The 28,000-nt window shown below is 46.5% G+C and overlaps 1 protein-coding gene across 2 annotated transcripts; it reads right to left on the bottom strand.

Moving 5' to 3' along the window:
• Positions 1 to 209: 209 nt before the first annotated feature.
• On the bottom strand, positions 210 to 27,284 carry LOC311516438 (ATP-binding cassette sub-family F member 2). Of its 2 annotated transcripts, XM_084620494.1 has the most exons (15): positions 27,181 to 27,284; positions 26,468 to 26,638; positions 25,413 to 25,625; positions 23,567 to 23,749; positions 23,032 to 23,203; positions 22,759 to 22,854; positions 22,147 to 22,249; positions 21,828 to 21,923; positions 21,616 to 21,735; positions 20,898 to 20,987; positions 20,545 to 20,655; positions 18,875 to 18,937; positions 18,069 to 18,197; positions 1,173 to 1,376; positions 210 to 826 (listed from the first exon to the last, which is right to left on the bottom strand). In XM_084620494.1, the coding sequence occupies exons 2-15, from the start codon at positions 26,619 to 26,621 to the stop codon at positions 689 to 691; spliced, it is 1,872 nt and encodes a 623-aa protein (XP_084476620.1). In that variant the 5' UTR covers positions 26,622 to 26,638; positions 27,181 to 27,284; the 3' UTR covers positions 210 to 688. The 2 variants fall into 2 exon arrangements, with proteins under 2 accessions (XP_084476620.1, XP_084476621.1); XM_084620495.1 differs by lacking the exon at positions 27,181 to 27,284 and having other exon boundaries at positions 26,468 to 26,907.
• Positions 27,285 to 28,000: the final 716 nt, after the last annotated feature.

A 28,000-nucleotide genomic window follows, 5' to 3' on the forward strand; every position in this document is an offset into this window, starting at 1 on the left:
GTACGTATTTGTACTGGAAGACTATTCTCTACTAACAGGGGGCATTTGGTGTCAGTAGGAAAGACTCCAGCATTTCCCCCAGGTCCAGGTCAGGGTGCTGATGGGGCCCTGTATCATGCACTAAAACCCAAGAAGCTCAGCACTAACTGAGAGCTAGTTCCACGCTCTCACGCCCAGTGCACCTCACAGGAAGAGGAAGGAAAGCAGGAGACTATTCTTCCCTCTTTATTGACTGATGGATTCTCAGGCAGATCTGGTAATTACACTGTTAAATAATCATTAAAAAACAAATCAAGGCCTGAGGAGTTTGAAGTGAAGTTTCTAAACTGAAGCAGAAAGTTGGGGGTGAAGGGTGAGAAGATGGGCTAGGGTCTCCACTTCTGTATCACTGCAAGTCAGATTCCCTACTGCCATCACCATGACTCCAGCCTACTGGAGTGGAAAGTCTGATGTAGGATGGGACACCATCCAGCTGTGGATACAGTTGCTTGAGTGCAGTTGGAATAGAAGGGAAGGGTTTGTCCAGATGTGGAGATATGGCGGGGGTCGAGGAGAAGCAATATTGCAGCAATGCTAGAACAGAACCACAGAGATAGCAGCAGAGTCGATTCCAGTCAGCAGGAGGGTGGGTCAGGCTGGCCACTGTGTCAGTCTCTAGGGAGAGCACCTGACCGACCCCCCCCAGCACTCACACGTTGTGGGTCTTTTTGGTGAGCTGGGGCTCCTCATCCACTAGTTTTGACTTGAGATGTTCCTTGTAAGCGAGGATATCACCCTGCCACTTTGTGATTGTCTGCTTCTCGCAGACCCAGATCTCTTGGGCAACCTGAAAACATAGGAAGTTGGTCCTTAGTGCGGCTCTGCTCACAGGGGCACTAGATGGAGGATTCCCTCTCCACCCCACAGGGGGGCCCAGGCTCTCTTGTCCCCTTTTTGTCCAGCCAAAGCAGGCAAGCAGCTGCCAGCAGTTCACTAACTCAGCTAAGCACATTCATAGCTGTTACGCCAAATTAGGTGGTCAGCATAACAGGCCACAGAATCTCACCCAGGAATTCACGCATCCAGCCCGTCACATCTGGCTGAGCTAGAGTGGGTCTGATAGAGACAGATGCCCCACTCCCAATTTACTGGCTGAGAAAAGTACTTGACGAAACACCCCACCCCCATCTTACCTGCTGGATGAGCCTGAAGTCATGGCTGACAAGCATCATTCCTCCCTCAAACTCGTTGATGGCATCTGCCAGGGCATCTATTGTTTCTATATCCAAGTGGTTGGTGGGTTCATCCAGGAAGAGCATGTGGGGATTCTGCCAGGCCAGCCACGCGAAACACACACGGCACTTCTGCCCATCAGAGAGGTTCCGAATGGGGCTCACCTGCCAAACAGACAATGCTTACAGCTTTGCAGAGGCACAGATTGCACCAGTTCCCATAGACTGGTCCTCCCGTGAGAGTCAGGATGGAGTACTGCATGCTAGAACTTGAATTCTCCATGGGCAGCACTTCTGCATCACAGCAGGGCAGCTGCAGTAGGCTCCTGTCTTGACTAACCCTTCCCCCACCACTGCACCAGGGGTCCTGCAGATTTCTGAAGCAGGAACATGGAGCAGTCAAAGATGCTGCTCATGCTTGAAGTCCTATCAGGTACAGAATTAATTAAGGTCATTATAGGGCCACATCCTACCCACAGCCCTAAATGCTGCCCTCAGTTTCAGAGTGACTGGATGTTTCTCCTAGAGCAACTAGCAGGGAAAGTTATTTTTAGCTTTGTGGAATTAAGAGCCAAATCAGCTGGGAGGAAGTATTTAATCAGAAAAATTTAAATGATAATTGGGAATCATTTAAGAAACACCTTCCTAAATGCCTAAAAAGCCACAATAGAGGAAGGCGGCCAAGTTGGTTAAAAACCCAACTGTGGTTTAGAGGGGAAATTAAGGCAGCTATTAAAAAAAAAAACCACAACAGAAGAAAGGGGAAACTGATAGAAATCAATATAAAATTAGAAGTGTGGAACTGTAGAAAATTGATAAGAGAAGCAAAGGAACACAAGAAGAAATCTACGGCAAGCAGAGTTAAGGACCATAAGAAGGAGTTTTGTTTTAAAATATATTAGAAACAAAAGTATCCTGACAATGGGCCCAGTCCACTATTAGGTGGACACGGTAGAATCATCATAAATAATGAAATTTTTGCCTTTTCTGTATTAAGCACGTTTGACTTGGTAACACATGACATTTGATTGAAAATAAAATTAACATGGCACACATTAAATTAATAAAAACTGACTAACTGATAGCTTTCAAAAATGTAACCGAACAAGGAATCATCATCGAGTTGTGTTTCCAGTAGGGTTCCACAGGAAACTGTTCTTGACCCTATGCTACTTAACATTTTAATCAGTGACCTAGAAGACAAAAGTCATCACTGATAAAGTTTGCAGAAGACACAAAAATTGGGGGAGTGATAATGAAGATGACAGGTCACTGATTCAGATCAATTTGGATTGCTTGGTAAACTGAGCACAACTAAATAATACATATTTCACTACTGCTAAATGTAAATCTATATATCTAGAAACAACGTATGTAGGTCATACTTATAGGATAGGGGACTCTCTATCCTGGGAAGCAGTGACTGAAAAAGGTGTGGGGGGGGGGGGGGGGCGTGGTGGATAATCAGCAGACTGTGAGCACTCAGTCAATGCTTTGGCCAAAATGGCTAATGCAATCCTGGGATGCATAAACAGGGAAATCTCGAGTAGGAGCAGAGAGGTTATTTTACCTCTGTATTTGGCACTGGTGTGACCACTGCTGGAATTCTGTGTCTAGTTCTGGTGTCCACATTTCAAGAAGGATGTTGATAAACTGAAGAGGGTTCAGAGAAGAGCCACGAGAATGATTAAAAACTTAGAAAACATGCCTCATAGTGATAGACTCAAGGAGCTCAGTGTGTTAGCTTAACAAAAAGAAGGTTAAGGGGTGACTTAATTACACTCTAGGTACCTACACGGGGAACAAACATTTAATAATGGGTTCTTCAAAATAGCAGAGAAAAGTAGAACACAATCCAATGGCTGGAAGGTGAAACTAGACAAATTCAGACTGGAAATAATCCGTAAGTTTCTAACAGAGTAATTAACCACTGGAACATTTTACCAAGGGTTGGGGTGGATTCTCCATCACTGACAATTTTAAAATCGAGTTGGATGTTTTTTGTAAACATCTCTGCTCTAGGAATTATTCTGGGTCAGTTCTCTGGCCTGTGTTATACAGGAGGTCAGGCTAACTAATTATAATGGTCCCTTCTGACCTTGGAATCTACATAAGCTGCTAAAGCTAAATGACTCAATTAGTCCAAACAAAAAGACCTACTGATATAATTCAGGGACTATGTTAATATGCCTGGTAGGCAAGAGAAGCGTGGGACTGGAAATCAATTAACCAAAATTTATATGTTGGAAATTAGACCTACTTGGTGGACAAAATAATAAGAGGGCAGGCTATTTCACCCATCAATCCCTTTTGTGGTTTTTAAAGGGAAAGCCTTTGGGAGGAAATTTTATGGACGATAGATGGGCTACCATGACAATTGCTGACTGTCCTCCATCTCCTGGGATCCACTGTAATATCAATGGACCTTTGTCATCCTGACACCAAGAAATTTCCTGGGTGAAGAGAGAGACCCTGATGACATTGCCAATCCCACTGGCCTGGGCTGAATCCCAAACACCATCCCCCACCCACCAATGTGTCCTTTTTCTTCTCTACCTTACTACTTTATTTTCCTCTCTCCCCCCTTTTGCCTTCTGTCCAATAAGAGTGGCTTAGCTGGCCAAGACTGCATCTTTTCCAACACTGCAACCAAACAGCTAGCTAAATGCAAGGTCCTAAACAGCCCAACACTGGTACAAGTTTGCCATGTCTCGAAGGGGCTGAGACTACCATGTTCTGTGCCCCGGTTTTTCCAGTAGTGTGGTTGAAAGTGAGAATCAATATCAGATACAGAAGCTCCACAGGAACAGCAAAGATAGAACCCTCTAGGAAATGGGATTAGACGTTAACAGCAGCCCATTTCAACTTAATTTATTCTCTTTTCCCCAAAAGGAGAGAGACTATCATCTATAATACCGTTGAAGAGACAGGCAGCAGTGCGTGCAGGTGTTTTTCATTCTAAAAACCCTTTCTCCAGCTAATGGAAAAGCCTTACCTACTTCACATTTGAAATACTTTTAACTGTTTCTTTCTTTTCTGTATCTTTAATAAAAAGGTTAAAAAGTATCCTTAATGGTGTTTTCAATCATATTAAGTAGACTGAGGACTCTGTATACTACACTCCAAACCTTGTTTAGGCTCATACATTCCATCTAAATAAATACTACAGAACTCCACTTCAGAGAGTGGCTGCAACTTAACACAAGTTCATACCACTTTGTACTGTGACCCAAGGGTCAGATCTAGAACCAAGCTAGGTCAGGCTAGGTTAGTATATGGATGGGAAACCAAGCAGACGCAAAGTCCATCTCAGACAGATCCAAGAATAATCCAAAAATAAGGGGGAGTGAAGGGTGCAGTGTAGCCGCTCAGTTCCCTTCCAACCTCCAGTGCTAAAGATGCCTCATCACAAAAAACCTAGTCCACATGGACCATGAGGTGAAGGAAAAAAGGATCCTACAACTGGCCTTCTGACAGAGACCCTGTCAACTAATGGACCCGTTTCTTTCTGTTTAGGTACCATGCTACCCCAAGGAAGTGGGTATGGCCAACAATCAAATAGTCACGGTGACCTGTGTTGCACGTGCCATGTTTTTCATTCCCGCTAAAGACAGAAGAGATTTCTAGTCTATGATGTGTAAATTGCTGGCCATCCAGGGGATGATAATCTGTGGGTTAGAAGTAGAAGCATCAATACTATATATCATCAGAGCAGACAGACTTTGGTATATTGATCAGGGAAGCTCGAGACCAAGGGGGGGGGGGGGGGGGGGGAGAATGTGTGGCTGGCAGAATTGAGAACAAAAAGAAGGAATCTTTTTTCTAACTACGCCATGAATGAGAGAAATCCCAGCAATAGTGCAGGCTCACTACTGGATGAAGATGGTAAAACTGTTAATGAGGAAGAGGCAGCAGTCTTAAATATTTCTGCACCATATTTGGAAAAAAAGCAGGATGATGTAGTCACATCACATGAACAAACTACTTTTTCGTCCATTAGTAACTAAGTGTAGCCAATGATTTTAGTTTATTTTTCACTGATTGTGTGATACGTGTATTCATATTTACACGTTATATTAATGTATCAGTATGTTCTATCATAGATTCATTGTAGAATTCTGGAAGTATAAGATTGATCAGTATTTAGGCCTTGTCTACACTACCGGGGTAAGTCGATCTAAGTTACACAACTCCAACGATGTGAATAACGTAGCTGGAGTTGATGTAGCTTAGGTCGACTTACTGCTGTGCCTACCCCGCGCTGCGTTGACAGGAGACACTCTCCCATTAACTTACTCTTCCTGTTCCAGTGGAGCTCCAGAGTTGACAGGAGAGCGATCTGTGGTCGATTTAATGGGTCTTCACTAGACCCACTAAATCAACAGTTCTCAAACTTTTGTACTGGTGACCCCTTTCACATAGCAAGCCTCTGAATGAGACTCCCCCCTTATAAATTAAAAACACTTTTAATATATTTAATACCATTATAAATGCTGGAGGCAAAGCAGGGTTTGGGGTGGAGGCTGAGAGCTCACGACCCCCTCCATGTAAGAAACTTGGGACCCCCTGAGGGGTCCCGACCCCCCGTTTGAGAACCCCTGTGCTAAATCAACCTCCGGTACATCGATCCCCAGTAAGTGTAGACATACGCTTAGAGGGAATCACATATTCGATATAAAAGACAGACAAGCTGAAATGCAAGAACCTGTAGGCCGAGGCCTGCAAGAATTTAGCTTAGCTATTTTAGGCCTTGGAGACAAGAAATGCTGACACAAATAAACGACCAACGAATATCCCGATGCCCCGAGATGATGGGGAAAAGGTACCAAATGGTGATATTGGGAAAAATTAGCCAGAAGATTAATTTTAAATCATAAAAATGCTGAAAAGGCACATCTGTTGCCAACATGTGCCTTAACTACAGGATACAGGTTGTATGTCAATGCTAATGAGAATAAAGAGAACCTGCACGGCCTACAGAAATCAGGGTCCCTTAAGTTTCTAGGGTACATCAGACCAATACGGAAAAAGAGGGTTGACACTTTTATGGACATATGGAAAATATAGGAATAGGCAGAAACACATTATAAAAAGGAGGTGCCCAGAGCAGGAAAATTGAGATTCCCATGGGAAAAGTCCAGCAGGAACCATCCCTCTACTGACGATCAATCCATGAGACACCCATCAGACCCTAACATTATTATTTAGGGTGTGAGTATAACTATATTTGTAACTATATGCTTGGGTAATCATAACTTTTTAATTGTAACTTTAATAAAATTTATAAAACAGACTAGACCTTGTACTTGTGAATGTCTGTGTGGTCACTATCCTTGGTCTTTATGTGTGCCTAGAGACTCTACATCTGAAGCAAGTAGAACAGGCAGCTTTCACTCTGTTAAGCTTGAAACTGTAGCCATCAGAGCCGAACCCACAGTAGTGCAATACCACATTATAAATTTCACTTTAAATAAAAGTCTATCTGAGGATATTAAGACGACTATGCTAGGGCTAAATATTTTTAAATCAATGTAGAGTTCTATAATAGCTGATTGAGATGATCTTTTGCCCACTGTTAGTTTTTCATAAATCTTTAAAAGCTGGGGAACTGGAAAAGCTGACAGGATTCAAATCAGTAAAAAAATTAGAAGATGAGGAATATAATACCATCTTTCATTTTTTTAAAAAATGAGATTACAAATTTGACTGACAAAAGTAACCACGTAGAAGTAGTATTCTTGATTTTTGTAGCCATTGATCAAAAAAATTAGCACTACACAATATCAATAAGGTACACATTAAATGGATTAAGAACTGGCTAACTAATAGATCTCAAAAAGTAGTCATCAATGGTAAAGTTTCTAGTGGGGTTCTGCAATGATCAGTACTAGGCTGATCACTGCTGATAAATCTGTGGATGACAAAGACTGGCAGAGTGAAAGTAATTATGAGGACTGGGTAGTTACATACAGCCGTCTGGAGTGCATTGTAAGCTGGGATCATTCAAACAAAATGCATTTTAATACAGTCAAATGCAAAGCTCTTTATCTAGGAACAAGGGATGCACGCCAGTGCTTGACAGAACAGGACACTATACCTGGAAAGCAATCACTCTGAAAAAGATTTAGGGATCATAATGGACAAGCAACTCAACATGACAAGCATCTTCACGCACCGACTTGCCAACCTAGCGAGGAGAGCTTTAAACTAAGGTTCAAAGGGGGCAGGTGATAAAAGCCCACATTGTGCATAATTAAGGCAACCTTAACAGAGGGGCTAGATGGCAAGGGTAGGGTGAGAGGACATGGAAAGTTACAGTAGGGTCAGAGGAGCAATAAGAGGGAAATCAGTGGGGGAATCTATTCAGCATCTTAGATGTCTATACACAAATGCAAGGTGCATGGGGAATAAATGGGAAGAACTGGAAGAATTAGTACACAAGCTAAATTATGACATAACTGACGTCAGAGACTTGGTGGGATAAGTCTCATGACTGAAATATTGCTACAGGGGGTATAGCTTGTTTTGGAAGGACAGACGGGAAAAAGGGAGGAAGTGTTGCATTATACATCAAGAATATACACACTTGTTCTGAGGTCCAGAAGGTGAGCAGCAGTTTAAAGTCTCTGGATAAAGAAAAAAAGAGGGGGGCTGGAAAATAGGAGTGACATCATTGTAGGGGTCTACTATAGACCACCAAATCAGGAAGGGGAAGTGGATAAGACATTTCTGGAACAAACAGAAGTTTCCAAGACACAAGACTGGGTAGTTATGGGGGAAATGTACCCAGATATCTGTTGCAAAAGTAACATGGCGAAACAGACTATGTCCAATAAGTTCATGGAATGTATTGCAGACAAATTTTTGTTTCAGAGAGTGGAGCAAGTAGCCAGGGACAGCCTTTTTAGACTTGATTCTGACCAACAGAGAGGAATTGGCAGCAAATCTGGAGGTGGAAGGCAATTTGGGCAAAAGGGATCATTAAAATGGTAGATTTCATGATTCGAAGGAAAGGAAGGAGCAACAGCAGCAGAATAAGGACAATGGACTTCAAAAAAAGCAGATTTTAAACAAACTCAGAACTGGCAGGAAAGGTCTCATGGGAAGAAAACCTAAGAGAAAAAGGAGTTCAGGAGATCAGGCACTCTCTCAAGGAGACAAGATTAAAAGAGGAATACAAAAGAATTGCATAAGAATGTAAGGACAAAAGGCGATAAGAAGAGGGCTATTTTAAAATACATTAGGAAAAAGGTAACCACTACCTCAGTAAGGAAGTAGAGCTAACAACAGATGATGTCAAGGAGGCCGAGATGCTTAATGCCTACTTTGCTTCAGTCGCCACTAAAAAGGTTAACGGTGACCAGATACACAATTAGTATTAACAACAAGGGGGGAAATGAACACAAGCCAACATAAGGAAAGAACAGGTTACAGAATATTTTGATAAGTTAGATGTAGTCATGTTGGTATGGCCTGATGAAATTCATTCTAGGGTACTTATGGAACTAGCTAAAGCAATCTCAGAACTTCTAGCAATGATCTTCGAGAACACATGGAGGATGGACGAGGTCCTGCAGGACTGGAGAAGGGCAAACATTGTTCCCCTTTTTAAAGATAGGTACTAAGAGGACCCCATGAATTATAGAGCAGTCAAATCTAACTTCAATACCTGGAAAGATATTGCAAAAAAATAAAATAAAAATAAAATAAATTATTCAACAATCAATTTGTAAGTACCTAGAGGATAATAAGGTGACAAGGAACAGCCAGCATGGATTTGTCAAGAACAATCATGCCAAATCAACCCAATGTCCTTCCTTGATAGGGTTACTGGCCTAGTGGATAGGAGGGAAGCAGCAGATGCGATGTATCTTGATATTAATAAGGTTTCTGACAGTCCCATGTGACAGTCTCATAAGAAAATTAGGGAAATGTGGTATAAATAAATTTACTATTAGGTGGGTGCACAACTGATTGAAAGACCATACTCAGAAAGCTGTTATCAGTGGTTCGATGTGAAACTGGGAGGGCATATTGGAGTCAGTCCTGGGTCCAATAGTACTATTCAATGTTTTAACTAATGATGACTTGTATAGCAGAGAGGAGAGTATGCTTACAAAATCTGCAGATGACACCAAATTGGGTGGAGTTGCAAACACTGTGGAAGTCAGGATTAGAATTTAAAAGGCCCTTGACAAATTGGAAAATTGGTCTGAATTCAACAAGATGAAAGTCAATAAAGACAAGTGCAAAGTTCTACACTTAGGAAGGAAAAAAAATCAAATGCACAACAACACAGGGAATAACTGGCTAAGTGATAGTACTGCTGAAAAGGATCTGGGGATTATAGTGCATCAGAAATTGAATATGAATCAACAATGTGATGCTGTTGTGAAAAAGGCTAATTCTGGGGTGTGTGTTAACGGGAGTGTCATATGTGGGACATGGGAGGTAATTGTCACGGCGTACTCTGCATTGGTGAGGCATCAGTTGGAGCACTGGGTCCAGTTCTAGGCTGCGTTCCCTGTAAGCTGCACTGTCGGGTGGCCGCCCAGGAGTGATTCAAGTGCACACTTGATTAGCAGAGCTGCGTACAGCAACGTGTGTTCAGGTGCCCCTCCACCCACTGCTTTGCAGCCATGTTGTTCCTGCAGCTGCTCCCAGGACCCTCCTGCTGGCTGTGCAGAGCAGAGGGAGGTAGGGAGGGAGAGAGAGAGAAGAGAGGTGTTGATGCCAGGGTGTCTCCTTTCCCCTGCACCCCATCTCCACAGAGCAAGGGAGAGGGGACAGGGCCAGGACTTGCAGCAGCTCTGAGGTCTGAAGGAGCCTTCCGTCCAGGCAGTGTGTGCCTTAAAGAGATAGCGCATGGTCTCTCAGAGACTTCCCCAGCAGCCAACACTCACACAGCCTCTCCCCTGCCCATGTACCCCATCTCTGCAGAGCGGGAGAGAGAGGACATGGCTCACGCAGAGCAGGAGAGCTTTCAGTGAGTGCCTTAAGGAGACAGTGCACAGTGTCTCAGAACCAGCAGACAGACAGAGTCTCTCTCTCTCTCTCACCCACACACACTCCCTCCCAAAACATACTTTTATTACTGTTGTTGTTACTTCTTGCACATATATTCTCTGTAATTATATTCAAAGTGTGTTATTTTAGTTTTTTGACTGGTCTATGCATTTCATAATTTTTATTTCACTCTTACTGCTCAAAGAATTAAATTTAAGTGAGAGTTCTAAAATGCCTCACCTGTCCTGGCTGGAGTAATTATCCCTATGGTAACTTTTAAAAAATAAATATATCATAACTAGGTTTTTTGTTTCTACTTGTGGGGCACATTACCTGGGTGTACATAACAAAATTTATTCTGCACATGGATGGAAAAAATTACAGGGAACACTGGTTCTAGGTGCCACATATAAGGAAAAAATTGGACAAAATGGATAGAGTCCAGAGGAGAGCAACAAATATGATAAGGTCTAGAAAACGTGACCTATGAGACAAGGTTAAAAAAAATGGGCATATTTAGTCTTGAGAAGAGACGACTGAGGGGGGAACTGATAACATATGTGAAGAATATTAAGCGTTGTTATAAAGAGGACTGATCAATTGTTCTCCATGCCTACTGCAGGCAAGAAGTAATGGGTTTAATCTGCAGTAAGGGAGATTTAGATTAGATATTAGGAAAAACTTTCTAATGAGAAAGGGATAGATCATTGGAGATTTGTAAAATCAAGTTGGACAAACATGCCAGAGATTCATAGATTTTAATGCCAGAAAGGACCATAATTTAGTCTGATCTCCTGTATAACAGGCCATAGAACTAACCCAGAATAATGCCTAGAGCAGATTTTATAAGAACGTCCAACTGTGTTTTAAAAATGGTCAGTGATGGAGAATCTACCACCACCGTGGTAAATTGTTCTAATGGTTAATTACCCTCACTGTCAAAAATTTACACCTTATTTCTGTCTGAATTTGTCTAGATTCAACTCTCAGCCACTGGATCACATTAGACCTTTCTCTACTACACCAAAAAGCCCATGACTAAAGATTTCTTCCCCCATGTAGATGTTTATAGACTTTTACAAGGCATGTTTTCTAATCCTATCATCCCTCTCATGGCTCCTCTCTGAACCCTATCCAATTTGTCACTTCTTGAATTGTGGGCACCAGAATGGGACAGTGTTCACCAGTGCCAAATACAGAAATAAGATCATCTCTTTCCTCCTACTTGAGATACCCGTTAATGCATCCCAGGATTACATTAGCTCTTTTGGCCACAGAGGCACACTGGGAGCTCATGTTCAGCTGATTATCCACTTCTCAGGATGAGCTATCGTGAGCTGTAGCTCACGATAGCTCATGCTCAAATAAATTGGTTAGTCTCTAAGGTGCCACAAGTACTCCTTTTCTTTTTGCGAATACAGACTAACACGACTGTTACTCTGAAACTTCTCAGGATGGAGATTCTACCACCTCCCTAGGGAACTCATTCCAGTGCTTTACCACCCTCCTAGTGAAATAGTGTTTCCTAATATCCAACCTAGACCTCCCCCACTGCAACTTGAGACCATTGCTCCTTGTTCTGTCATCTGCCATTACTGAGAAAAGCCGAGCGTCATCCTCTTTAGAACCCCCCTTCAGGTAGTTAAAGACTGCAATCAAATCCTCCCCTCACTCTTCTCTTCTGCAGACTAAATAAGCGCAGTTCCCTCAGCCTCTCCTCATAAGCCATTTGCCCCAGCCCCCTAAACATTTTCTGCAGGGGAGAGGAGTAGATAGGGTCCAGAGTGACCTAGACAAATTAGAGGATTGGGCCAAAAGAAATCTGAGGAGGTTCACCAAGGACAAGTGCAGAGTCCTGCACTTAGGACGGAAGAATCCCATGCACCGCTACAGACTAGGGACCGAATGGCTAGGTAGCAGCTCTGCAGAAAAGGACCTGGGGATTACAGTGGATGAGAATCTGGATATGAGCCCCAGTGTGCCCTTGTTGCTAAGAAGGCTAATGGCATATTGGCATACTGCCTTAGTAATAGCAGTGCTAGCAGACCGAGGGACATGATCGTTCCGCTCTATTCGACATTGGTGAGGCCTCACCTGGAGTACTGTGTCCAGTTTTGCACCCCACACTACACTGGAAAAATTGGAAAACGTCCAGTGGAGGGCAACAAAAATGTTTAGGGGACTGGAACACATGACTTATGAGGAGAAGCTGAGAGAACTGGGATTGTTTAGTCTGCAGAAGAGAAGAATGAGGGGGGATTTGATAGCTGCTTTCAACTACCTGAAAGGGGGTTCCAAAGAGGATGGATCTAGACTGTTCTCAGTTGTAGCTGATGACAGAACAAGGAGTAATAGTCTCAAGTTGCAGTGGGGGAGGTTTAGGTTGGATATTAGGAAAAACTTTTTCACTAGGAGAGTGGTGAAACACTGGAATGCGTTACCTAGGGAGGTGGTGCAATCTCCTTCCTTAGAAGTTTTTAAGGTCAGGCTTGACAAAGCCCTGGCTGGGTGATTTAGTTGGTGTTGGTCCTGCTTTGAGCAGGAGGTTGGACTAGATGACCTCCTGAGGTTCCTTCCAACCCTGATATTCTATGATCATCCAGCTCATTAATGAAGATGTTGAATAAAACTGGCTTCAGGACAGACCCCGGGACACTCCGCCTGATACCGACTGCCAGCTAGACATCGAGCTGTTGATCACTACCCGTTGATCCCAACAATCTAGCCAGCTTTCCAGGGTGGATAAAAATCAGATTTTTTTGATAAAATGCTTTTTGAGGAAGAAACCTATCTAAAGATAGTTTTAAATTAAGATATATCTTTGAGCTATAATGTCTCCTCATGGAATAGGGAATATAAATTCTAATTCCACAGTATGAGACAATATATTAATGTAATGTTTAAGAAAAGTTTTGTGAATGAGTTCCAATTGTTCCTGGATTAGGGACTTAACCTTATGTGGTTCCAGGGGCTCCAGAATAGATTATTTAGGTTAATCTTTCTATCTACCCACTAGGACTCAGTGGTCAGTCTAGAAGATACCATCAGAGATGCTTAGTTTTGCAGTTCTCAAACTGGGGATTTTTGTCTCCACAGATAACATACTTGTTAGCAGCACAAATGTTTTTAAATAAATAAATAAATGAGGTGAGAAATAACAGATCTCAACCCTATTGTGTCTCTGCAAATCCGTGTACACAGTCAATCCCTTACCTCTCTCTAAAAGTGCAAAGTTTCAAAAAGTTCAATGAATAGAAGATTGTTAGGGGAGGAATAGATCTGGACAAGGAGAAGTAGTCTAGAGATAATGCGAGAAGGAAGGGACATGCAGTAGAAACAAGAGTGAAACTGTTTGAGCAGCATATTCCAGAAGTCTTGAGGTCCTTCTGAGTGTAGCCTTCATTGATTTGAGATCTACGATACCATTCTCTCACTAGAGGAGAAAACCTATAATGGCAACAGGCTGTAAGAGAGACCCAGTTTGGGAATATTTTAATGAAGTTCCTCTACCTGTGGGTAAGACAGGCATACATGCAAAATGCAAGCAGTGCAACAAAGAAATGAAAGGCCTGATTGCCTGAATGAAACATCACCACGAGAAGTATTCCTTCTCAGGAGGAAGCTGCACTGATGATGAAAGGAACATGTCTGAACATGCAGGATCTTCAGGTTGGTAAACATTTTTATTTCATACTTCTTTCTTAAGGACTGCCTGTCTTCCTTCTGGACTATTCTTGAATTCTCATGTTTGAGCAAAAAATATAGTACCATAGAGTAACAACTATCATTTTAGATGCTGTTGTGATAAAAAATAGATAGCTGAAATAGGCAGATCTTCCTTTTACAATTTCACCTTTAAAGTAGTATGGAGTGTCAGTGAATGCAATGAGGAATACTAAATGAGCAGTATGGTAATAATAATTAAATAACTGCATTGACTTATTTTGTTTAGGAGAATCCATCCTCAACATACAGGATTCTGAAGACTATCCACCTTCAAGATCACCATCATTTTTTGTAGTGTCAGAGTTATCGCCAATGACAGTGTTTCAGTCATATCATGTATGTCACGTAGCCACAGTATATCACCTGTAGCAAAAAGAAAAAAAACCCTCCATCTTCCAGAAACAACCATAGGTAAGTTTGTGATAAGAACTCGCAGATTATAAAAAAAAGGTAATTGATGAAAAAATTTCCCGGTTTGTTTATGCAAAAACTCTCCTTTCCGTACGATTGAGAACCCACAGTTCATTAACATGGTTCAGTCATTAAGACTAGGATACAATCCACCCAGCAGAGCAGATGTCTCACACAAATTGCTGGATAAAGTGTATGAAAGAGAAATTGAGCAGTGTGCAAAAAGTCTAGAGGGTGAAATGGTTAACCTGAGACTTGATAGGTGGAGCAATGTCCACAATGATCCCATTGTATGTGCTTGTGGGACAACAGAAGGGAATGTCTTCCTGACAGAAACAATTGATACATCAGGAAATGCACACACAGCAGTATACTTACAAGTAGCAGCAGTAAAAGCTATACCAAACTGAAAAAAATTTCAAATGTTTAGTACGCAGCTTGGTCACAGACAATGCTGCAAATGTATCCAAGATGAGAAGAAATTTAGGAGTGAAGAGAGTCCCAAGCTAATAACATATGGTTGCAGTGCTCATTTGATGCACCTCCTAGCCCAAGACTTCAGTGTTCCAGAAATAAGAGCTAATAATGTTGAAATTGAAAAATACTTCCGTAACAACCACTTTGCAGCAGCTGCTCTGAAAAAAGTGAGAGGAACCAAGCTAACTCTCCCACAAGACGTGCGATGGAACTCAGTAGTGGACTGTTTTGAGCACTGTATCAAGAACTGGCCTAATCTGATGACAGTTTGTGAACAAAATTGTGAAAAAATAGATATCATGGTCACAGCCAAAGTTCTCAACATTGGGCTTAAGAGAAATGCTGAACACATGCTGAGTACCCTGAAGACTATTTCTGTAGCCTTGAACAAAATGCAGGAAAATAGCTGTTTTATTGCTGGTTTCAGAGTAACAGCCGTGTTAGTCTGTATTCGCAAAAAGAAAAGGAGTACTTGTGGCACCTTAGAGACTAACCAATTTATTTGAGCATGAGCTTTCGTGAGCTACAGCTCACTTCATCAGATGTATGCCATGGAAACTGCAGCAGACTTTATATATACACAGAGAATATGAAAAAATACCTCCTCCCACCCCATTGTGCAGCTGGTAATAGCTTATCTATTATCTATTCTTATCTATTGACGCTGTTGAAATTTGGATGGAACTGAGTGAGCTTAAAAAGAGAAATATGCAATGACAGAGTTAAATTACAAGGATTAAAAAAATCGAATGCGACAAGCACTATCTCCAGCTCATTTTCTTGCAAATATTCTCAATACTTGGTACCAGGGTCAAACCTTAACTGCTGAAGAGGAGGAGTTGGCTATGACATGGACATCCAGCAATCATCCCTCCATAATGCCAACTATAATAAAACTTCAGAGTTAAGGGTGAAAAACTCAACAAATATGTTTGCTGATGATGTTTTAAAGAAAGTCACATCAGTGAACTGGTGGAAGTCACTTTAGCACTTGGATTCAGAGACTGTTGAAGTGATAATCTCACTTTTAACAGTAGTAGCTTCTTCTGCCGGTGTACAAAAAATAATTTTCTTCCTTTGGACTAATTCATTCCAAATTGAGAAATCATTTGGAAAGCTTGTTTTTCTTTTCCAGATTATGAACAAACAGGAAAATGAAGATGAAGACAACAGAGTTAGCTGCAGAAGTCAATATTTTAAGTTTCTCATGTTGACCTGGCTGACATAGTAGATTTAATTTTTGTTTTAATTTCATTTAAACAAGTTTAACAAAAACAAACCTGATTTTAAAAAACTTGAAAGTTTAACTAAATTCAGAAATTCATGCGCTTGTTTTGTTAAATTATTATATGTTTGCTGTTGAAAAAAAAAAAAAAATCCAGAATACATAATGTTTTAGTTAAACAAAACAATTTAAATGTCTGTCTGGTGATGTTCTCCTCCTACAGCATGGCAAGAAAATACTCCAAATATTAATGATTAATCTGTTGAATTGGAGATATTTATGAAGTCTTTGGGAGGAGAACTATCTGCTTCAATTACCTTTGGTAAATGAAATAACCAAATGATCATTCATTTTCTGATATAGCTGTAAAACTAATCTGAAAAGTTTTCACACTAAATCACTTTAAAAATGTATAGTGTGTACCTTCTAAAAATGAAACCTACATCTATCTCTGAGTTCTGAAGAATATGTATTAAGGTTATACCAGCCAACAAGAATGCACTTTTATGAAGAAATCCATGATTAAATTGAGTCTTCCTGACCAGTGATTTAAATCAAATCCACCTTATAGTCCATTCATCCAATCCATACTTTTTTAACTTGCTGGCAAGAATATTGTGGGAGACCATATCAAAAACTTTGCTAAAGTCAAGGTATATCATGTCCACTGCTTTCCCCATATCCACAGAGCCAGTTATCTCATCAGAGAAGGCAATCAGGTTGACCAGGCATGACTTGCCCTTGGTGAATCCATGTTCACTGTTCCTGATCACTTTCCTCTCCTCCAAGGGCTTCAAAATTGATTCCTTGATGACCTGCTCCATGAGATGATGGAAGCAAGTGTTTGGTGGTAGGCTAAGTTCCCTCTAAGCTACACGGCTTGACATCAGCCTACCAAGGGCCCCAGCCCGGCCCAGAGCTGCCACAGCGGGGAGAGGTGCCTCTCCCTCGGCCCCAGCCCAGGTGCAGCCTGCACCCCAAACCCCTCATCCACGGCCCCATCCAAGCCCACACCCCAAACCTCTGCCCCAGCCCTGAACCCCCTCCCATACTCCAAACCCCTCATCCCCAGCTGGAGCCCTCACCTCAACCCTTGGAGGCCTTGCAGGAGGAAGTGAAGAGGCACACAAGTGGTGAGTGGATGGCTGGCTGGCTGGGGGAAAGGGGTGGGGGGAGGAGAAAGAGGTGTGCACATGTTAAGCAGCTGGTCAGTGGGCCTGGAGGTGGAGCGTGGGGGAGGAGGAGGCTGAGAGGGGGCAGGCCAAAGAGTCCAGGCATGCACAGCCTCTCCAAATGGAGGAGTCACACACCACCCATGAAGTTGACTATGGCTCACCGTGGTCAGAACCTACCAATGGCACAAAGAATCCCAGCTGATCTATGCCACTGCACCAAAGGAAGCAAAGCAAACATCCTCCTTCTCTGCCACCACAGCTATTCCACACAGTGAGCCAGCTAATCAATCCCAACGGCATAACCCAGGCACCAGCCACGGCACAGAACGTTGGGATGGCCACACAGGATCAGACCCAAAGTCAGTCTAGTCCAGTATCCTGTCTCCCCCTCAGCAAGTCTGTGCTGCTGTTGGAGACTAAACTGGACCAGATGTGACACAAAACCATCTGGGGCATCTAACAGGCCCAGGAGGCAGAACTCTGAGAGGAGCTGGTGAGGTGTGAGTGATTCCGTAGTCACCAACCTTGGAGCCAAGCATGAGACCCTGCTCCCTTGCCACACACTCCCTGTTGATTAACGGAGTTGTTTCCCCACAGACTGGATGGGAGATTGGAAACAGCCTTTTTAAATACTGAGGAGGTGCTCGACACTGTAGCTCTGGGGCCACAAGCTCATAAGTGGGAGAGGGCTTGCACCTCCATTCCCCAGTGTAGCCCACTGCCCAGTAACTCCAGATGGCTGGCAGGTGAACAAAAGGAAAATGGTGGCTCTGCATCCTGAGTATCACTCAAAGAGGAGGCCCCATGGAATAGATGCCCACTGCAGTCCACACCTACCTGCTGCTTCCCCGTCAGCCCATATCTGCCAATGATCTTCCTCATCTCCTCCTTCTCCTTGATCTCTGGGTAACACTTCATCATGTACTCCAGGGGTGAGAGATCCAAGTCCAGTTGCTCTTGCAAGTGCTTGACAAAGAGAAGAGCAACTTCAGGACAGCACAAGCAGAGATCCCAGTCACCTGCTGAGAGTGAGTTCATAGCCAGCAAGCCTCTCCCAGCCCCTCAAACCTCTTCGCCTGTGTGGGTACAAGCTGGGGAGCAGGAAGCATAACTTCAGTTACACCTCCATCCCCAGATCACAGCAACCCATACCTGCCAGTGCCTCAGTGTGGTAAGAGGCTCACAAGGCATAAGGAAGCAACCTCCGTATCAAACAGAACTCTGGTAAAGAACATCATGCTTTGTGCTGTACCAAGCACAGAGTTGCAGTCTCCAGTCCAAGGGATCAGAGACAAAACAGACAGGCCCAAAGCAGCACTGTCACACCTTCCAAGGGAAGCAGAGGTTGCCACCATGGCCTGCTCAATAGCCACACGCAGCAGGAGGAGACATGAGCTAGAAGGAAGTCCAGAGCCCTTTCACTGAGAAGCAGCTCTTCCCCATTCCGAGCGCTGTGCTGTGACTAACGAGGTGCCTCTTCACCTGGAAGCACAGCCTGTGACCCAGCAAGCAGGAGCTAGAGACACTTAAGCCAGGCTTGGGGGAGGGGCCTGGGGAGAAGAATGGAGAGATGAGACCCCTCTGTTCCCAGGTAGTCATCCCCAGAAGCCTGGGACATTCCTCACTGCCCCTGCAGGGATTACCTGGTGGTATCTGCCAATTTTCACATGCGAGTGTTTGCGAATCATCCCATCTGTGGGCAGCAGCTGGAAGGAAGACAAAGGCATTTCACAAGGGAATGGCAGACCAGCCACCCCTCCCACAATAGGGCATGTTAGCCTGCTCCAGCTGATGGGAGACAGCTGGCTTGAGTGGCTGTGGCAGCAGTGAACCATGACCCTATCACTTCTCCCCTCCCGCAACCCTATTTTACTTCCTGGGGTCAGTGAATGGGTCATGTGTTGTAATAATTGCCCCTACAAATTTATTCTAATTGTGAGCTCAACTGGGAAACTAGATAAAAGTTTACACAGTGTCACAATAACCTATAACAGTGTTGATTGGACTAATTCAGTCTTTCGTCTCAACAAAATGTCTCCTGATATAACTCAGGGACTGTGTTAAGATCAAGCTTTGTAAACAAGAGAAGGGTGAAACTGAAAAACCAGGGAAGCAAAATTGGTGAGTCAGAAACTAGACCTAATCAGCGGGCAAAATAAAGAGAGATGGGCTATTCCACCCATGCCTCTCCTTTTAGGGTTTTTTAAAGAAAAGATGTTGGGGAAGAAATCTGACTACCGCACTGCTGGCTGAAGGAAAAACTAGAGAAAGGGAAGGAGCTGGCTTCACCATCATAGCTGCCACCCCCAACATCTCCTGGGACCTGGACCTTCTTCATCCTAATCCTGAAAGATGTCCTGACCAGATCAGGCCAGAGAGATGGAGCCAGATGACACCACTAGTTTCACCAGCTCCAGCTTAATCCTAAAAAACCACCTGGGATGTGAGACTGTCACTCACCCTTCCCCCTTGTGTTCTTTTCCTTCTCTACCTTATTTCTTCTCTTTCCTATCCCTCTCCTTTTTCCTTCTGTCTAATACAAGTCTTCCTTATCCAGCCAAGACTGTATATTTTGCAACATTGTTTTAAGTTTGTGACCAGGAAAAGGTAGCTAAATGCAGTGCCCTGCATAACCTGATGTTGGTTCAAGATTGACAAGTCTAATCAGCTCCTCCAAGACCATATGCTCTGCCTGTGTTTTTCCAGTACTGAAGTTACAAGTGAATGTCAATATCAGAGACAGACGCTGCACTTTCTTTCTTTGCTGTTCTTTCCCCCCTGCTTTGTGAGTAATTGTCTTGTTTTGTTTTCTAGGAAATGGGATTGGACTTTAACTAGGACAGCTTCAGCCCATTTCAAACTAACTTCTCTCCTTTGCAGAGGAAAGTTATTACTAGCTTTAATACCATCTACAAGACTGTCAAACAAGGATTTTCTAAAATCTCTATCCAGCTAAAAGGAAAGGGAACAAGAAACATTAAAATTAAAGCCTTAATACTTTATATTTCAAATGCTTTAACTGTTTTCCTTCTTTCTGTATCTTTAATAGAAAGCTTAAAAGTTTTTAATGATGATTGCCATGGTACTAAGCAGGCTGAAGTCTATGTATACAAAGCCCCCAACCTTGTTTGAAATGGTTTAAGGTTGCTAACATGACCCAGTCAGTGTTCATCTTTGACTCTTTGGACCCATGTACTCCACCTACAATAATACAACAGAGGCTCTGTACAAGGAAGCATTTTGGGTGCTGCAGGTGACACCAGGGCTGTAGGGGTGGGGAAGAGAAGGAGAAACAGCCATACAGGAAGCATACCTCTCCTGTGAGCAGTTTCAGCAGCGTTGACTTCCCAGCACCATTGGGTCCCACAAGTGCCACACGTGTGTCCAGGTCAATCCCGAACTCCAGGTTATTATAGATCCAGGGCTGCAATCCACAGGGGAGACCGTGAGAGGGGTCACACCCCAAAACACCTGGTAAACTGTGATGAGCAGGCCCAGCTTGGGCACTGATAAGCCACAGTTGCAAGAGCTGAGCCCCCCACCATGCTACAGTCTGATGGGGAAGCTGGGCCAGTGGCCTCAGGGCCCAAACAAGGGGAGGGGGAAATCTTCATGCAACACAGGCAAGCACAGCACCAAGTGTGCCTGGGAACAGAGAATACTCACCCCATCCTTCATGTACTTGAAACTGACATTCTGCACCATGATGACAGGAGGGGGGATTTTCCCACATGGTGGGAAATAAAACGACAGAGTCTGGGAACAAAACACATCCCCATGTTAAGTTTCTGCCACACCCAGGGTACCAGGGGAGCCCTGCAGTTCCAATATGACTTGGCTTCCAGGTATGGAGGAGCAGCTGCCTGCATCTGTGGAGCCCAGAGAGCACCAAGATGCCATGGAGCAGTTGATAGCTTTACAAGTTGCTCCTAACAGCCACCAGGTCAAGCAGGCCTGTAACTCACTAGCAGGAGGTTTGTTGTGACATTCAGCCCATTGCCGGCGACTGCCTACCCATTCTGCTTCCTTTGTGGGGTAGGTGTGTTCATGTCTCCACCCCACTTTAATCCTTCAGCGGAAGGGAGGGGCTGCTCCCCCACCCCCAAGCCATTCAGCATTCATTGCTTTGCTTTGGATCCCTTGGGAGGGTTGGACAAGCCTCCTCCCGCACACTGGGATAAGAAGCCGCTGTGTAGTAGCCCCCCCTGCATTCTCCTTTGGCCAGTCTTCTGTTAGAGCTGATGCCCCATTTACTGCCCCCCCCCCCCCGCCAGCCATTCCTGCTTCCAGCTCTGATGATTATTCCCAGCTGCAGCTCATTTTACTTCTCCAGCCATATTTATAGTCCTTGTCTCCCACAGTCAGCCCCACTTCTCCAACCTACCTTATCATTCACCACCCTCTCTGTTAGCCCGGAAGCCATCATTTTCTGAAGAGTCTTCTCTTTGCTTTGGGCCTGCCTAGCCAGCTTGGCACTGCCATGACCGAATCGTGCAATGTAATTCTGTAATGAGACAAGGGATTACCTTGTGGCAGCTGCCATGGTGGGGTGCACATGGGAGAAGACTGAGAACTGCAGCCCAGTTAAATAGATACCTTCATGTGGGCAATCTGATCCTGCTCCCAATGGAAACGCTTCATCTGATTTTCTTCCAGCTCCAGCCGGGTCTTCACATACTGATCATAATTCCCCTGGAGCGAGAGACCACAGGCCATGAGATAGCTCCCAAAGGCCACGCCCTCCCTGCACATTGCTGAAACAAGATGCCCAGGCCTCTTGCAAGGAGGTGCTCTCTAGCCTGCACAGTCCTGCCTTGGAGCCAGGGATGGGTCTGGGATGGAGTTGGTAGCCTAAACAGGGGTCTCCTCCTCCCCCATCCCAGGCACTTGTCACACCCTGGCCCCATTCACTCACCGTGTAATACTTCAATTTGCGGTTGTGCATGTGGATGATGTTGGTGCAGATGCCATTCAAGAAGTCCTGGGAGTGGGAGATCAGCACAAGGATCCGTTTGAACCTGCAGCACCACATGGCTATTAGAGGCCCAGCTGGGATGAGACTCCTAGGCTGGCAGCCCTGCCAGGGACCAGGAAGGATTCATGTCCACTACGAACCACTCTGGATTCCCTCCCATTACAGAGAGCCAGGTGCTGCAAGAGCTTTAGGGAAAGCTCCTAGGCTCAGTCCCAGGAAAGAGAATGATTCCTCACCAAAACTGCGCAGAATGGACAGGAAAGAGGCCCTGACACACACTTTTTGGAGGGCCTAGTCTGCTCCTTGGGAAACACTAATTCATTAATGCCTCCCAGAGAGAGTCCTTTGTGGGCAAGGACTCTCCCACTGTCCATTCAGCACCCATCACAATAGGCCCTCAGTGCCACCATAATGCAAACAGACATGTCCACAGGTGGCACCTACAGAACAGCTGCTGGGAGCGATTGCTCCAGGAAGTGAGCTGCCCTGGGATACCCCAGAAGGGTGCACAGGCACCAGAGCACAGCAATAGCTGCCTCCAGCCACGCTTACGTTTTCAACTCCTCTTCCAGCCACACACAGGCATCCAGGTCCAGGTGGTTTGTGGGCTCGTCCAGCAGCAGCATGAATGGCCGAATGAAGAGAGCTCTGCAGAGGCCAGAAGGAGAGAGGTAGTGAATAGAGGTTTCCCCAAGCCCAGTTTGGAGGGTGGATGTCCAGAAAGCAACTCCCACCACCTCCCCAGAGATCTCTGCGCCTCCAATGTAGCAGCCTGGAACAAAAGAGGGGAGGGCCCAGGGAGGGAACACTGAGCATAGCACTCACCTGGCGAGAGCCACCCTCATTCGCCAGCCGCCACTAAAATCTTTCAGCTTCTTCCTCTGCATGGCTGGAGTGAACCCCAAACCGTACAGGATCCGGGAGGCCCGCACCTCTGCCTTATCGGCGTCTAGCTCCTCCAGACGCTCATACAGCTCCATCAGCTTCTCACACTCCGCTGTGAGAGAAGACTCTGCCAGTCAGCACCTGCGCCAGCACCTCACCAATCCGAGACCCCACCAGTGTCCCACTTTCCACTCATGTCCCTCCTCACTGCTGCCTGCAACGGTTAGGGGTTCACAAACCCCCTCCCAAGGCAGGGACCCCATAGCAAGCTCCAGAGGAGCAGGCTCCACTCTAGTTTGAATGGAAGGAGCTGTTGTGTTGCTGGAGAAGGAGCAGTGCTCCCCAGAAATCTCCAGCTAAAACTGGGCAGCAGAGTCAGGCTTCATGCCCTGTGAAAACTTTGGTGATGAGCCTGAGTAAGAGGCCCTTTCCACAAGGGGATTCCTTGCCTACATGAACCCCACTTGAGTATTACCGTCCTCGTGAGCCAGCCGCTCAGCTTCCCGCTCCAGCATGGCCCTCTCCGTATCCACCTCCATCACACACTGTAGTGGCGTCTTCTCGCTAGGGGGCATCTCTCGGGTGAGGTGATAGATGTCAATGTGCTCTGGGATTGGCACTTCCCGCTTCCCGATAGCGGACAGGAGCATCGACTTTCCTATGTACAGGCAGGCAGACAGACAAACACCCTCCTGTTACTGTCTGGCATTGGAAGCGAGTGCAGTTATTACTATGTGATTATCAAGACACCTAGGAGCCCTACTCATAAATCAGGAACCTACTGTGCTAGGTACTGTACAAATAGAACAAAAAGACAGTCCCTTCCCCAAGGGACTCACAGTCTAAGTGTAAGGCAAGAAACAACAGATAGGTACAGACAGGGGAGTACGAGGAAACAATGAGACAATATTGGTCAATGTGGTAGGCAGCGGTCTCTGCAGACTAGCAGAACAACAGTCAAGTTTTATGTAGGATCATCGGAAAGGAGAGTTAAGGATAGTCTGGAAAGTAGATAAGGAGGTAGCTCTGCAGATATTTATGGGGAGCACCTCCCAGGTACGTGGGGCAGCCTGGGAGAACGCACAAAGGTGTTAGAAAATGTAACAAGTGGGCACTGGAGGCTGGCATCTACTGATCAGAGACAGGCATCAAACAGAAAAATGATAGATAAAGCTGGGACTAACTATGAAGAGCCTTGAAAGTGAAGACAAGCAGTTTATGTTTGAGATGATAAGAGAAGGGGGAACCAGTGGAGGGATTCAAAGAGAGGGCTGACATGGTCAAAGTGACAGGCTAGGAAAACGATCTTTGTAGCAGTATCCTGAATGGGTGTTAGTGGGGCAACAGTGCATTTGTCAAGAACAGAGAGATGGATGTTGCAGTAATCAAGAAGCAAGATGCTGAGAGCTTGGAAGAGAATTTTAGCCGTGTGGATGGATAGGAAAGACCATATCTTAGATATTATGTAGAAAGAATCAGACGGATTTTGATACAGCCCGGACATGAAGACCTAGAGAGAAGTCCGACTCAAATGTGGCTCCCAGGTTATGGGCGTTAGTGACAGGCAGGAGGGTGGTGTTGTCGTCCACAGTGATCAGGAAAGAAGATAGCAGGGAGGGTGATTAGGAGCTCTGTTTTACCCATGTTAAGCTTGAGCTGATGGCTAGACATCCACGATGAGATGTCAAAAGAGACAGATTGAGGTTTTAAGCTTGGACAGAAGGAGACAGGTCTGGAGTAAAGAGCTGAATCATCAACACAGAGATAGTAGCTGAATTTGTGTTTGCATATGAGATTACCCAGAAATAAGGTGGAGAGAGAGAAGAGGAGGGAACAAGGGAAGAGCTCTGTGGAAACCGCACAGAACCTTTGGAAGCCAGAGGAGGAGGATCCTCCATTAGAGAGGTAGGCATAGAACCAGGAGAGGACAGAATCACAAAAGCCAAGAGAGGGCAGGATTTCAAGGAGGGAATCATAGTCACCACGATCTCCCTGCACTGTGACACCGATGCTGCTAAATACACAACACAAAGCTGCAATGCGAATCCATCTAACTTCCTTCCCTGTTTTACTCCCCCTGGATTTCCCTGGGGTAAGGGCAGGTGCCCCAGGTGTATTTGCTGCACTGCCCCGGCTGAGTCTCACTCTGTTTTTTCCTGCTCAAGGGGCACCTCTCTCTGGCATCACTGAGATTTTGCATCCTACAGCTCACCACCAGTTCATTGATCCCCCCCACACACCCACCCCGCGGGCATTGTTTCTCCAAACCAGCACTGAGAAGCTCTCTTCCCCACAGGCACACAGCATCCCCCCAATCTCACCTATCCCATTGAGCCCGATAAGCCCATAGCGACGCCCTGAGTTCAGCTCGAGTTTGGTGTCGCTCAGCAGCTCCTGGCCGTGGAAGGTCAGCGAGAGGTTAATGATGTGCACGTCAGTGCTGTTGGGGTGGGAGGCCAACACCCCAGTGACAGCGCGAGCAGCTGCTTTCTTCAGCTCAAAGTCTTCCAGCTCCTTCGTCAAAGCATCTATCTCTGTGTGCGGAGACAGGCCAAAAGACAAGGACTAACCCAGGGTCCCCATGGCAGCCCTCACTCCACCCCCAGCACCCAAAATGATGTGGGAGTCTGCCCCTGCCCAAGCACTGTTCCCCAAGAAAAGAGGCAGCTCACTTGCTCAGCTAAGCAGGCAGAGTCACCATGGTTAGTGAAAAACAAAAAACAAAACAAAAAAACCACACACACCAAACAAACAACACACCACGAGGAGCACTTGTGGCACCTTATAGACTAACAAAGGTATTTGGGAATAAGCTTTCGTGGGCTAAAACCCACTTCATGAGATGCATGCAGTGGAAAATACAGTAGGAAAATATATATACACACAGAACATGAAAAAAGGGTGTTGCCATACCAACTGTAATGAGACTAATCAATTAAAGTGGGCTATTAGCAGGAGAAAAAAACCTTTTGTACTGATAATCGGGATGGCCCATTTCAAACAGTTGACAAGAAGGTGTGAGTAACAGTACAGGAAAAATTAGCATGGGGAAATAACTGATTAGTCTTGTTACAGTTGGCATGGCAATACCCAAATATCCTGTGCCACTCAGATGCCAGGATCTGACCTCCACAGAGGGTTTCTTGAATCAGTCAAGTTGCAAGAAAGCACCACACAGTGCTTAATTTGTAATGAAAAAGATGCCAGGGCTCAAGCAGTATTTTTACATCCATAACTGATTCAGCAAGCCCAGGGCTGGGGGGCTCTGAACTGCCAAGCCCTGGCTGCAGTTAAGCACTGGCACCTCAGCCGGCGCTGAGCTGGGAGGCACCTACCCAGGAAAAGGAGAGTCCAACACAGGATGCTCCTTCCTCACCTGTCCCTTCTGTCCCATTGGCCTCCTCATTCTTCATCTCCTGTTGCTCCATCTCAGCATCCCCATTCTCCTCTGGGGTTTTCTTTGGCCGCTGGCGAGCTTTGGCTGCCTCTTTCTTCTTGGCCGCCTTCTTCTTGGCCAGGTCAGAGGGCATGGCTACAGGTCACAGCGCTAGCGCAGTTGCGAAAGGAAGAGGAAGCAGAGCCCCGTTAGAGAGAAGCCAAGGCCCGGCACAGACCCCGGGGCTGAGTCCCTTTCCTGGGCTCCCATGACAATTTACACCCTCTGAACTCTGGGCCACTCGCAGTTTCCTGGGTCCTCCCACCTTCAGGGCTCGGAGCGAGGCCTTCACCCCCGACTCCTCCGAGGCCACCCGCACCCCGAGGAGGGCCAGGCGCCGGGCCCCCCAGATCGGCGCGGCCGCTCGGCTCCTCGCTGCGGCCGGGGCCGGGCCCGGGCCCGGGCCCGGGCCGGGGCCGGGGCCTGGCCGGCAGCCCGCGAGGCTGCAGCGGGCGCTGGGAGGGCCGGAGCGGCGCCGCGGTCTGAGAACTCGCGGAGCAGCTGCCGGGAGAAGCCGCCGCCGCTGACCCCCGGCTCCGAGGCGGGGCCAGCGGGGGCCGGGCCTCAGGTCGCCGGGAGGCGCCGGGGAAGCAGCGGCTGGACGCCGGCAAGGCCCCGTCAGCTTCGCTTCACCCCAGCCGCGCGCGCCTCACCAGCCGCCGGCTCCTCCGCGCTTTTCCGCCTGTCGCAACAGAACAGCTGCCACCGCGTGCGCACGCTCCGCCCCCTCCGGCCCGACCGCCAATCGCCACGCGACACGTCACTGCTCGCCGGGCCCCACCGCGCTCTGGGAAACAGAGTCACGTCCCGCCATCGCCAGAAGAGACTGGCCCTGGCGGGCCTCTGACTCCCAGCATGCACCGCGCCAAGAACCAGGGCCCTCCCCAATAGAGGGCCGAGCCACCCCCGCAGCTGGGTAACTTGGGCCAGAGCTCCCCGCACCTCCGGGCCTGGCAGCGCAGAGCCCCCCCGCACCTCCGGGCTTCGCACCTCAGAGCCCCCCCGCACCTCCGGGCCTGGCAGCTCAGAGCCCCCCCCCGCACCTCCGGGCTTCGCACCTCAGAGCCCCCCCCGCACCTCCGGGCCTGGCAGCGCAGAGCCCCCCCCGCACCTCCGGGCCTGGCAGCTCAGAGCCCCCCCCCCCCGCACCTCCGGGCTTCGCACCTCAGAGACCCCCGCACCTCCGGGCCTGGCAGCTCAGACAGCCCCCCCCGCACCTCCGGGCCTGGCAGCGCAGAGCCCCCCCGCACCTCCGGGCCTGGCAGCGCAGAGCCCCCCCGCACCTCCGGGCCTGGCAGCGCAGAGCCCCCCCGCACCTCCGGGCTTCGCACCTCAGAGCCCCCCCGCACCTCCGGGCCTGGCAGCTCAGAGCCCCCCCCGCACCTCCGGGCTTCGCACCTCAGAGCCCCCCCCGCACCTCCGGGCCTGGCAGCGCAGAGCCCCCCCCGCACCTCCGGGCCTGGCAGCTCAGAG

Source organism: Lepidochelys olivacea, assembly GCF_965140295.1.
Source record: "Lepidochelys olivacea isolate rLepOli2 genome assembly, chromosome: 2".
Lineage (NCBI taxonomy): Eukaryota > Metazoa > Chordata > Testudines > Cheloniidae > Lepidochelys > Lepidochelys olivacea.